The sequence below is a fragment of the Mobula birostris genome, chromosome 7, assembly GCF_030028105.1.
Source record: "Mobula birostris isolate sMobBir1 chromosome 7, sMobBir1.hap1, whole genome shotgun sequence".
In the NCBI taxonomy this organism is placed as follows: Eukaryota; Metazoa; Chordata; class Chondrichthyes; order Myliobatiformes; family Myliobatidae; genus Mobula; species Mobula birostris.
In genome coordinates this window covers 73,196,849-73,210,554 of record NC_092376.1, presented here as the reverse complement: position 1 = coordinate 73,210,554, position 13,706 = coordinate 73,196,849, and the positions used below count along the sequence as shown (strand labels likewise).

At 40.0% G+C, this 13,706-nt stretch overlaps 1 protein-coding gene across 1 annotated transcript in view; it reads left to right on the top strand.

The window, feature by feature from the left end:
• Positions 1-10,545, top strand: part of LOC140200297 (sestrin-3-like) — a 138,530-nt gene extending 127,985 nt beyond the window's left edge. Inside the window, exons 9-10 of the mRNA XM_072263408.1 lie at positions 159-303; positions 5,693-10,545. Of these exons, the coding sequence (XP_072119509.1) occupies positions 159-303; positions 5,693-5,779 (232 nt within the window). The 3' untranslated portion in view covers positions 5,780-10,545. The remainder of the gene's footprint in view (positions 1-158; positions 304-5,692) is intronic.
• The last annotated feature ends 3,161 nt before the right edge of the window (positions 10,546-13,706 follow it).

The window sequence follows — 13,706 nt, the reverse complement described above, 5'->3', positions numbered from 1 at the left end:
TTGTGGAATCCCCTCATCCTCAATAATTCTATTTCAAAATCTATTCACTTTTGTTATAAGATATGTTATCAAGTGTGTTAATGTTTCTAACATTGCCACTGTCTTTTAAAGATTTAAAATATCAACATTGAAATTGCTTGCTATAATTTTTGTTAAAGATATGACGATTATGATTATGGTGAAGTTAATCAGTTGCTAGAACGGAGTCTAAAGGTCTATATCAAGACGGTGACCTGCTACCCTGAAAGAACCACAAAACGCATGTATGATAGCTACTGGCGGCAATTCAAACATTCTGAAAAGGTGAGTAGATCAAAACTGGGAAATAGTGTTTTACTGATTTCCCCCCCATTTATTTTGTTGGAGGTTCTTCCTTCTCTAATGTTTTTTTATTTGCCATTTCACATTCCCACTTGTATTCAGTTTTTAAAACTTTCCACCCATTCTGTGATCAGGGATTGCTTTCTCTCTCGGTTATACAGAAAGTGATCTACAGCTTCTTGTCCAAGTAATGATTATGTAAAATTAAGCCTTCAACATAAATGTGGCCTTCGATGTGTCCAGGCTGAGCATTTGGCGTTTGTTTGCTTTGCCCTATATAACATTGAATGATTAAGCCATGACAGTACCTTGATTGTTCTGATGTTGGTTTATTAATTTCCTTTAGCAAATAGTTCTTATCAATTTACTGGATGAAAGGAGCATTCTCCTCAATTTATACTGGTTTTCAGTTCCAGTTACCTTCAGTAAATACATCACCACACTGCAGAGGTCCCCTGAGGCCACTGCAGTCTTGTTTCCTAAGAATGGAGCTACCTATCACAGAATTGATTGCAAAATTGAAATCCACTGCTATTTGAGTGCTTAGTATTGAACAGTATCCTGTAAATTCAAAGCTTGTTTGTGCGCTGCTGCTTCTATTTTCTTCAAGGGTGCTTTTTGATGCCACGATTCAGAGAAACCTGTTCCATCATTTCACTCCCAGCTGGCAACAGATTGGCAAAATCTGATTTCTCCAAACATGCATTGGTGAAAAGGATTAACTTGTGCTTTGCATGTATCCGCTGGTAAATACACCATCAAGTTGGAAGATTTTCAGAACATGATGTCAATATGTTTAATTTATTACAAGTAATGTACTGGAAATGAAGAGTACTGATTGCTGAAATTGCTGTGGTAGTAGATTTTGTGACCGTCAGTAGGCCTTGCTGTCACGAAGAATATCTTTGTGAATGTGACTTGGAAATTCTTTGCATTTTGTAATATGGCAGGGCAGCAACTCATTAGTGTCTCAAGATTTTAATTCAATAACCCACGAGGTCAATAGATGCCTGGAGCTGATCCTTGAACAGCTGCAATGAAGGTCTTTCCAATAAAGAAATTAAGATCCTCTTTTTTTTTTTAGAAAGTATCTGGGATAACATTGGGTAAAGCATTGAAATTCTCTGTACAATTTTACCATCTTTCAATGGGAAGGAGTTTTTTCTTTGGGTAGTGATCTTGTCAGATATTTAGACTTTCAGCCTTTCAAAATTTTGCATTTCTGTGTTACGAATGTTGGGCTGTCCCAACCCATTGCCCAGGCTCATCATTCATAATGTATGTTCATGCTTTTTTTTGGTAATGACCTGCCCTCCCCACCTAAGAGGCATGCAGTAAGATGGAGTGGACTCTGGGAGGCGTTGGCCTTGGGTGATGTGCCACCGAGTTTATACTCTGATAACTTCCATGTTACTGAAGGTTTTGAAACTAACTTGCCTCTTAACAGAAACTTTTTAACAAGTTCAGATTGATGCCTTTTTAAAATATAGTTTAAAATGCTAATATGCAAGTCCGCACTGGCATAAATTTGTCACCTAAAATGCATGTTTATTGCTCTCCTCCACTGGTGTAGTAGTGTATTGGTTAGCACAACGCTTTACAGTATCGTTGACCTGTGTTCATTTCCTGCTGCTGTCTGTAAGGAATTTGTATCTTCTCGCCATGATCACTTGGGATTCCTCCGAGTGCTCTGTTCTCCTCCACTGTCCAAAGACGTACAGGTTGGTAGGTTATTTGGTCATTGTGAAATGTCCCATTAAAATTAAATGGACAGGCTGAGGTTAAATTGGGGGATTGCTGGGCAGCATGACTCGAAGAGCTGGAAGGACCTAATCTGCGCCATATCTCAATAACAATTTTTTTTTATCAAATTGCAGATGCTGAAAATCTGAAATAAAATCTGCTAGGCTCATGTGAGTTTAGTAGTGGTAGTTGTGGGGGGAGGGGTCTGCGGAGTGGTGACAGGCCGTCAGATATCTGACCTCAAGGTCTGTTTGAATTTAACAGCTGGCAAAACTGCTGTTTCCCCACAGGAGGTAATTAGTCATTTGTGGCTGGAATTCCCCCTTCTAATCCAATAAATTCTTCAACTGTGTCAAGTTGATACTTGGATGACTGTAATTGCAAAAATGAAATTCTCCTTGAGAAGTCCTCCTGTCAATTATGTGGTACTTGCATGATGTATCCTGAATGTGTGTGACCTCTTGGGTGAAAATTAAAGTATGTTCCTGATTTAACAGCTTTATGATCTGGTACTGATGATGTATTATCAATTTTGAATTGTCTCCCTTAATGAAAGAAATTTTTTAAACAAAATGGTGATTAATTTTAAAACTAAGAATCAAAAAGACCAAAACAGCTGGGTACTGTATTAGATGTTAAGATTGATTTTGATTTAGTTTACACCTGTGATGCCTTTTAATTTAATGAATTTATAAATGACTTTATTTCTCTTCATTATTATCACTTTACATTTATGTATTTAGGTTGATGTGTCAATGTATTATTCAGCTATCCAAGTGGAATCTGCTTTGTTTTATTTCTTGCAACATTTGAGATTAATTGAAAAGGTAGCTTTCTATTCCCCCTTAATTTTTATTTCTTGTTCCTCTCCTTTATTTAAAACAAGGTAATTTGGAATGAAAATATTCTTTTCACATCTCATCGGCATTTTGAATTTAGCTGAAACAAAACGTGGAGAATTTTTTCCTTCTGGTCCCGTCAAATGATGTACTTGAGAATCAAGGTCATGAAATCTGGAGCATCCAGTGTATTGCCACCAAAGTGGGTGACTTCAATCTACATGTAGATTGGGTGAACCAAATTGGTAAAGGTGCTGAGGAAGAGGATTTCTTGGAATGTATGTGGGATGGTTTTTTGAACCAACATGCCGAGGAACCAACTAGAGAGCAGGCTATTCTGGACTGGGTTTTGAGCAATGAGGAAGGGTTAATTAGCAATCTTGTCGTGAGAGGCCCCTTGGGTAAGAGTGACCATAATATGGTGGAATTCTTCATTAAGATGGAGAGTGACATAGTTAATTCAGAAACAAAGGTTCTGAACTTAAAGGGGGTAACTTTGAAGGTAAGAGACGTGAATTAGCTAAGATAGACTGGCAAATGACACTTAAAGGATTGACGGTGGATATGCAATGGCAAGCATTTAAAGGTTGCATGGATGAGCTACAACAATTGTTCATCCCAGTTTGGCAAAAGAATAAATCAAGGAAGGTAGTGCACCCGTGGCTGACAAGAGAAATTAGGGATAGTATCAATTCCAAAGAAGAAGCATACAAGTTAGCCAGAGAAAGTGGCTCACCTGAGGACTGGGAGAAATTCAGAGTTCAGCAGAGGAGGACAAAGGGCTTAAATAGGAAGGGGAAAAAAGATTGAGAGAAAACTGGCAGGAAACATAAAAACGGACTGTAAAAGCTTTTATAGATATGTAAAAAGGAAAAGACTGGTAAAGACAAATGTAGGTCCCCTGCAGACAGAAACAGATGAATTGATTATGGGGAGCAAGGACATGGCAGACCAATTGAATAATTACTTTGGTTCTGTCTTCACTAAGGAGGACATAAATAATCTTCCAGAAATAGTAGGGGACAGAGGGTCCAGTGAGATGGAGGAACTGAGCGAAATACATGTTAGTAGGGAAATGGTGTTAGGTAAATTGAAGGGATTGAAGGCAGATAAATCCCCAGGGCCAGATGGTCTGCATCCCAGGGTGCTTAAGGAAGTAGCCCAAGAAATAGTGGATGCATTAGTGATAATTTTTCAAAACTCGTTAATTCTGGACTAGTTCCTGAGGGTTGGAGGGTGGCCAATGTAACTCCACTTTTTAAAAAAGGAGGGAGAGAGAAACTGGGGAATTATAGACCGGTTCGCCTAACGTCGGTGGTGGGGAAACTACTGGAGTCAGTTATCAAAGATGTGATAACAGCACATTTGGAAAGCGGTGAAATCATCGGACAAAGTCAACATGGATTTGTGAAAGGAAAATCATGTCTGACGAACCTCATTGAATTTTTTGAGGATGTAACTAGTAGAGTGGATAGGGGAGAACCAGTGGATGTGGTATATTTGCATTTTCAAAAGACTTTTGACAAGGTCCCACACAGGAGATTAGTGTGCAAACTTAAAGCACATGGTATTGGGGATAAGGTATTGATGTGGATGGAGAATTGGTTAGCAGACAGGAAGCAAAGAGTGGGAATAAACGGGTCCTTTTCAGAATGGCAGGCGGTGACTAGTGGGGTACCGCAAGGCTCAGTGCTGGGACCCCAGTTGTTTACAACATATATTAATGACTTGGATGAGGGAATTAAATGCAGCATCTCCAAGTTTGCGGATGACACGAAGCTGGGTGGCAGTGTTAGCTGTGATGAGGATGCTAAGAGGATGCAGGGTGACTTGGATAGGTTGGGTGAGTGGGCAAATTCATGGCAGATGCAATTTAATGTGGATAAATGTGAAGTTATCCACTTTGGTGGCAAAAATAGGAAAACAGAGTATTATCTGAATGGTGGCCGATTAGGAAAAGGGGAGGTGCAACGAGACCTGGGTGTCATTATACACCAGTCATTGAAAGTGGGCATGCAGGTACAGCAGGCGGTGAAAAAGGCGAATGGTATGCTGGCATTTATAGCGAGAGGATTCGAGTACAGGAGCAGGGAGGTACTACTGCAGTTGTACAAGGCCTTGGTGAGACCACACCTGGAGTATTGTGTGCAGTTTTGGTCCCCTAATCTGAGGAAAGACATCCTTGCCATAGAGGGAGTACAAAGAAGGTTCACCAGATTGATTCCTGGGATGGCAGGACTTTCATATGAAGAAAGACTGGATGAACTGGGCTTGTACTCGTTGGAATTTAGAAGATTGAGGGGGGATCTTTTTGAAACGTATAAAATCCTAAAGGGATTGGACAGGCTAGATGCAGGAAGATTGTTCCCGATGTTGGGGAAGTCCAGAACGAGGGGTCACAGTTTGAGGATAGAGGGGAAGCCTTTTAGGACCGAGATTAGGAAAAACTTCTTCACACAGAGAGTGGTGAATCTGTGGAACTCTCTGCCACAGGAAACAGTTGAGGCCAGTTCATTGGCTATATTTAAGAGGGAGTTAGATATGGCCCTTGTGGCTACGGGGGTCAGGGGGTATGGAGGGAAGGCTGGGGCAGGGTTCTGAGTTGGATGATCAGCCATGATCATAATAAATGGCGGTGCAGGCTCGAAGCGCCGAATGGCCTACTCCTGCACCTATTTTCTATGTTTCTATTAATCTTGAACGGCGCAATAGATGAAGAATGATTTCTAACCCACTGTTCTGTTGAGAGAACAATCAGTAAAAAGCTTGCTTGTTTTTATTTTTCTCAGATCCATGTTAACTTGCTGTTGATGGAAGCACGTATGCAAGCTGAGCTCCTCTATGCCCTGCGGGCTATAACTCGGTACATGACCTGAAGTGAGGAGCAAATATTTTCTCCAAGGACATGCTGACAGTGGAAACTGAACTAGTGCTGATTCTGAATTATTGGGGCAGTGACAATGAATCCATTTTCGAACATTGTCCAAAACATTTAGCCTTTCTGTGCTGACTGTAGAATAACTGAGACTTCGCTAAAGTTTAACACTGAAAGTAATCTTACAATGATATCACTTGCCAAATTCACAGCCCATTGATAAATGTGTTTGCCTGTGCAATTGTTACAGTCAGGTGTAAATGTGAAGTGGTTTGTGAGAGAAAGCGAGTGAAGGAGGATCTTGGTAATATCCAAAATGTGAATGAACAATGCAGACATTTGAGGCTTTGTTCGCTTTAAGTCTAGCATGAACATTGTTCACCCTCCTATGAATCGTTCTCTTATTTACATTGTAGTTGAATTCTATTTGCACATCTGCCTTTATAAGCTCAACCGCAGGGGCTAAATTAAGCTTTGATGCAAGAACTGGATCCACTAAAGATAGAGCACGGTTTAAAATAAATGTATTTGTTTATGTGTATGTCATCTGAAACTGTTTAATTTCTGCTTTAGATGTTGACTGTCCCGAACGGTATTCTAGTCACAAACAATTTTATTCATGCCCCTTCCCATTCTGCATAGTCCAGAAATGTAATCTGTAGAATAATGTATTTGTAGAAACAATAATGTAGTGGTAGAAGTGGCACTGCTTTGAGCAAATTGAAAACAGGTAATTTGCTTGAACTACTAAACCATTTCGATCATTGGTAGTAGTTAATGGACATTTAGCATTCATTGTTGAAACTTGAATCAGATTTTCTTTCTGAATAGCAAATAACAGTTATAGAAGATGAATATCGATCTACGTTAAAAGTTAATTTGACCCCCTTGCTGCCATTCAGTTACATTACGTTTGATTTCTTAAATTAAAATTGATTCCTGCAATATTAATTCAAAGCATCAATTTACATTTGAGCAAAATAATTGTTGAAACATTGCAAACGAGATGATACAGTGTGGATGCTTGAAGTGGACAGAATTGCTTTCTGAAATTGGCACAACAGAGCGCTACAGCTTGGAAAGGTGAATTCTGTTGGGGCTTATCAAACCCAATTCCTCATCTCAAAAATGGTAATGAGAGAGTTGCTTTTTAATGTGCAAACTGAGACCAGGCAAAATAATATGGCAATAGTTAGTCGGGAATTCAGTTAGATCCTAATTTCTTTGGAAACTATTGGCACTACGAGGAATAACACTGGAATAAAATCTAAATAAAGATAGAGGGGAAAAAAAATCAGAAATGGTCCAACTCCTGATGAGCTAAATTATATTCCACTGTTTGTTGAGGAAGCAATGATGGTTATACAAACTACCTATTTGTATGACTTTTATTTGGCAATGGAAGCTGTCAAATACCAAAGTAGCTTTTTAGAGTGTGTATAACTGCAGCTAATAAAAGAATACTAATTGCTGAGGAGTGGTTTAAAACATTGTGTAGCACTATTTCGACGTTGAGAACTTGTGCTCAGCTACTTTACTGCACCCTTGCAATTGAAACTTTTGAAAGTAATTTTGAAAGTTTATTGTTGGGGCAAGGACACTTAAATGTTTCAAAGACAAACTAGGATTCTGTTGAGTTTTTATTTTTCGGTTTTATAGGCACAAGTTTCTGCTATTGTTGAAAGAGACTGACACCTCCGTAGCCACGATGAGTGCACGTTGTGTTGGCCAAGCTTCCATAAATGTTTTCAGCTAGAGCTAATTTAAAAAAGAAAACTGAATAATGCTGCCCTGTTTGGAGAGATTAGGTTAAGTGAATCAAGTGGTTCTATTGTTAAGTGTCTAGATTTAGCTGAAGGTGGCAATTATGGAAATACTACTGAATTTTTATGGTGTCCTCCCTTTCTTGAGCCCACCTATCCTGCTACTGGCCATAGTTTGATATTCCAGGATCATTCTCAAACTGGAAAAACCTAATCCCAGAATTCGTGTTTAGTTAGAGGACAGTAGTAGCCTCTCTTGTAGAGAGGAGAATCTCTGCTGGTTATACTCTGGACTGAGTTCTTCCAAAAATCATGGATAACCAGATCATTGTTTTCTGTACAAGTTGCAAAATGAATGGACATTTCAAGTAAAACAATGTCAGCAAAGATGATGCTTTACTGATATTACATGGAATATCCTTCCGTATATCATCTCTACGTTAGTTTGCATTCTCTGTTCAAAAACACAATGTTCCAAGTATTTGCTTCCATTAATTTTTTTCAAAGGAATAAATGCCACCCTGTGCCAAAATTATAGTACAAGTGTGTATTTTGCACACAAATGTTGAACTTGCTGCCTATTAGGCTGCTGGCATTTAGGGCAGCAACGACAGTCCTCCATTTCTTGTGGCGTTCAGGGCTTCCTTCATCGTGTCAGTAGCTTCCTCTCAGTTTACACTACCTGTCAGCCTTGCAAGTCCTGGGTGGAGACTCAGGAATACTGTCACTCTCAAATGTAGGTGGATTCTTCATTGCTGTTTCCGTAACAATTTAGTTTTACCAGCTGGGGTTGTTAGCCTGAGTTGAACCCCCAAACCTGGAGGACTGGTGGACCACTACCCTTTGACCTGTTTGGTTGGGGTGACCCTACCAACAGCCAAAGTATAAAACTCTGACTCCAGCAAATATAGCCTTCTGGGTTATTGAGACACACAAGCCTCCAAACCATGACAAGGTTGTGGTCTGCGTGGAGGACAAATATTTAACACTTAGTGTTAAAATATTCAAACCAGCATTTGCAATTGATCAACTACATTCAAACTGGAGGCTTCTCTTGAACTATTAATAACCATAGTACACTTTTGTATTAATGCATAACTTTCCACCTAAGGGAGATCCTAATTTTAAAGTGGTAGTGTAGCTGTGACATTGCTATCAACAAATTGCAGCATAATCTTGCCCCAGCGCCAGAAAAGAGCCACATTCTTCCAAAGTGAATGCCAAAAAAGATGCTAATTGACTTAATGTGGCAATTTGTCTTTTATTTTCATTGTATGTTGCTTTAGATCACTCTGGCCATGGTTTAAGATAGCTCCATCAGTTCTGCTGGTTTTAAACTTGATATTTTTCATAAATGTAATACTAATTTTGCAGTGCAAGTCATGAGGGACCGGCAGGATTTTCTTTAGTGTTGGCTACAGACAAATCCTTGTATCAGGCAAAATGCTCATAGTTGTGCTCAGAGCTGCAGTTCCCAAAACATCCAACGCCCAGTGCCTGTGTTGCTGCTACAGGCAAATGTAGGGTTCATTGGAGCTTCTGTTTTTCTGTAAGATAACTGTCAACAAATCTCTGCATGGCATGCAACAGATTATGGCAATAATTCATCAGTCATTTATTATGAAATGTTTCCAAATGTCTGAAAATAATTAAAATTGGTGTACAAGTGCAGGATTTTAATTTTCATGTCTGGTATGTAGAATGAGGAATGAGGGTATGAATAAATTTGATTCTAATCCAAATAACTGAGGCTTTCTATTTTGAAACATCAAAAACTATTTGAGTCTTAAGTACAATCTTAAGAGGGGATGTTGAACCTACCATATGGACCAGCATTTAATGTGTGCTGGTGCATTAAAAAAACTGGATTTAAATAAGCAATAGAATTAAAACTTGAAATCTGCGCCAATGCCTTTTTTGAATGACGGAAGTATTATCTGAATGACAAATAATGAATGTATCTAGATTGTGCGTCTAGAAAATAAAGCCTTTCAAATGGTAATTACTCCAAATAAAAATGTCATACATTTCTACAAAGAAACAACAGGTATTTTTATGTTGCGTGCTGAAATCATCATGTGATTATCTATTTAGCTATTCAACAGTATTATAAGTAATTTTGGATGCTTTGGTACTATGCATATTCAATCATTTATAATCAAAAAAAGCTGTGATACTAAGCTGTCTTGTGCTTTGTTACTGTATATTTAAGTTACTGTATAATTTGTATGCTAAATATTGTATTGCATGAAACGAGTACCACCAGTTTCAATCCACCCATCTTGTTTTGCAGTATAACTGAAAGAAGCTGCATTGAAAAAAAAGATTCAAAAATTGTAAATGCAGGAGGTAGCATCTGCTGTATTTGGCACAATCTCGTTTAATGTGTGGGAATGAAGAATATTTTTTCTACACTGCTGTTGTTAATTCACAGTTTGGTGAACATGATCCCTGGCAGCTGCAACTATAAGAAGAGAATGGTGAATCTGTGCTCACCAGCAGTAAAAAGGGTGTTTTGATTTTTACTCATTTATACTCAGTTAATTCTTGCAGGTTTTTATTTAACATCTTTTTCCGAATTGCTTTTTTTCCCCTCTAATTTTATACAAAAAATGTGATTATGGTTGTGATAGCTATTTAAGTAAAGGTGATTTTCATTTTTTTCCCCAGTGATTTACAATTTCTGTCAGATGGAGGAAACACACAAGGTATAAACTATTGACACAGATGACATTTTAACATTGTGTCTTGGTGAGCAAGACTGTGACTGATAATATGTTTAATTTGACACCAGAATAACAATGGAACAAGTGCTTTCTTAATCATACATGCTACCCAATGGATAAACTGCACTTATTCCTATGGTTGAAGATGTTCTGTTATAGGTACGAAACAATGGTTTGTAAAGAAACATCACATTTATGTTTGGAGATTTCATTGTTGTTATTGGGAAGGAAGGGAGATAAATTTTTGTTTCAATAAAATTTTAAAAAATTTAACTTTATTTCTGGAATGAATTTCTTATCCATCAGTTTTATTTTAAAATTGAAATATTGACAAATATATTTAATGTAAAAGGGAAAATGAAATAGTTATATAGCACCACAGTACAGAAATAGCCTCTTGGGCCCATTTCATCTGAGCTGAACTATTAATTTGCCTAATCCCATCGACCTGCACCCGGACCATGGCCCTCCATACCCCTCTCATTCATGTACTTATCCAACTTTCTCTTAAATATTGGAATAGAACTTGCATCCACCACTTCCACTGGCAGGAGGTTCAACACCCTAACTACCCTCTGAGCGAGGTTCCTTCTCTGGTATCCCTTAAATATTTCACCTTTTACCCTTAACCTGTGATCTCTAATTCTAGTCTCGCCCAACCTCGGTGGAAAAAGTCTGTTTGTTTACCCTATCTATTTCCCTCATAATCTTGTATACATCCATCAAATCTCCCCTCAATCTCCTGCACTCGAAAGAATAAAGTCCTAAACTATTCAACTTTTTCCTATAACTTAGGTCTCAGGTACTGGCAATATCCTTGCAAATTTTTTCTGAACCCTTTCAATGTTACTGGTATCTTTCCTGTAGGTAGTTGACCAAAACTGCACACAGTGCTCCAAATTAGGCCTCACTAATGTTTTATACAACTCCAACATAACATCCAGTACTCAGAACTCTGATTTATGAAGGCCAAAGTGCCAAAAGCAACTGTGACCCCACTTTACATTATCTCACACAAATATTTTTTAAGATGCGTGACGTTTTTTGGGGATTGGAAGGATTGAGCAAACTTTTTAATTATGGGGAAGTGAGTTTTTTAATTGAGGGACAAATCAAGTTTGTTCAATGGCTATTGTGGGAGCTTCAGAATACAAGCAATAAGGTTTTCTGAGAAGTCATGATAAGTCTTTCCATAAACTTGGGTTATTTACTTTTAATGATACTTTATCCATTCCCTTGTTAGTGTTTTATCAGATAATAGATTATTTTTCTGATAAAGATTTAATTAAGTGGGAAACTTGACTTATGATTGAGCAACTTGTCAAGATTGACTTGCCTAACCTAAATTAGCACTATTAAAGAGTCTCAGGTAGGGGTGAAAATTTCTGCCTTCCCAATTTTTAGTGAAACACAATTACATGTAACTAGATGGAAACCAAGTTGTCTGATGATTTGCAACACACATCAAAGTTGCTGGTGAACGCAGCAGGCCAGGCAGCATCTCTAGGAAGAGGTGCAGTCGACGTTTCAGGCCGAGACCCTTCGTCAGGACTAACTGAAGGAAGAGCTAGTAAGAGATTTGAAAGTGGGAGGGGGAGGGCGAGATCCAAAATGATAGGAGGAGACAGGAGGGGGAGGGATGGAGCCAAGAGCTGGACAGGTGATTGGCAAAAGGGATATGAGAGGATCATGGGACAGGAGTTCCGGGGGGAAAGAGGGGAGGGGTGGAACCAGAGGATGGGCATGGGGTATAGTCAGAGGGTCACTCTCAGGATGAGGCTTTTCATTCCAGGATGAGGGAGATGTCTTCCTTTTTTAAAGAAAGGGGCTTCCCTTCCTCCACTATCAACTCTGCTCTCAAACGCATCTCCCCCATTTCACCTACATCTGCTCTCACTCCATCCTCCCGCCACCCCACTAGGAATAGGGTTCCCCTGGTCCTCACCTACCACCCCACCAGCCTCCAGGTCCAACATTATTCTCCATAACTTCCGCCACCTCCAACGGGATCCCACCACTAAGCACATCTTTCCCTCCCCCCACCTCTGCTTTCCGCAGGGATTGCTCCCTATGCGACTCCCTTGTCCATTCGTCTGCCCCATCCCTCCCCACTGATCTCCCTCCTGGCACTTATCCTTGTAGGCGGAACAAGTGCTACACATGCCCTTACACTTCCTCCCTCACCACCATTCAGGGCCCCAGACAGTCCTTCCAGGTGAGGCGACACTTCACCTGTGAGTCGGCTGGGGTGATATACTGCGTCTGGTGCTCCTGATGTGGCCTTCTACATATTGGCGAGACCCAACGCAGACTGGGAGACCGCTTTGCTGAACACCTACGCTCTGTCCGCCAGAGAAAGCAGGATCTCCCAGTGGCCACACATTTTAATTCCACATCCCATTCCCATTCTGACATGTCTATCCACGGCCTCCTCTACTGTCAAGATGAAGCCAAACTCAGGTTGGAGGAACAACACCTTATATTCCGTCTGGGTAGCCTCCAACCTGATGGCATGAACATCGACTTCTCTAACTTCCGCTAGTGCCCCACCTCCCCCTCGTACCCCATTGGTTATTTATTTTTATACACACATTCTTTCTCTCACTCTCCTTTTTCTCCCTCTGTCCCTCTGTCTATACCCCTTGCCCATCCTCTGGTTTCCCCCCCCCCCTTATCTTTCTCCCCGGACCTCCTGTCCCATGATCCTCTCACATCCCCTTTTGCCTATCACCTGTCCAGCTCTTGGCTCCATCCCTCCCCCTCCTGTCTTCTCCTATCATTTTGGATCTCCCCCTCCCCCTCCCACTTTCAAATTTCTTACTAGCTCTTCCTTCAGTTAGTCCTGACGAAGGGTCGCGGCCTGAAACGTCAACTGTACCTCTTCCTGGAGATGCTGCCTGGCCTGCTGCATTCACCAGCAACTTTGATGTGTGTTGCTTGAAATTCCAGCATCTGCAGAATTCCTGTCGTCTGATGATTTGGAAAGCTGGCTAATGTAACCTATACAAATGGAAACTGGCATTTTGGCTTTTAGTCATAGTCATAGTCATAACTTTATTGATCCCGGGGGAAATTGGTTTTTATTACAGTTGCACCATAAATAATTAAATAGTAATAAAACCATAAATAATCAAATAGTAATATGTAAATTATGCCAGGAAATAAGTCCAGGACTAGCCTATTGGCTCAGGGTGTCTGACCCTCCAAGGGAGGAGTTGTAAAGTTTGATGGCCACAGGCAGGAATGACTTCTTATGACACTCATCTCGGTGGAATGAGACTGGCTGAATGTACTCCTGTGCCCAACCAGTCCATTATGTAGTGGATGGGAGACATTGTCCAAGATGGCATGCAACTTGGACAGCATCCTCTTTTCAGACACCATCATCAGAGAGTCCAGTTCCATCCCCACAACATCACTGGCCTTACGAATGAGTTTC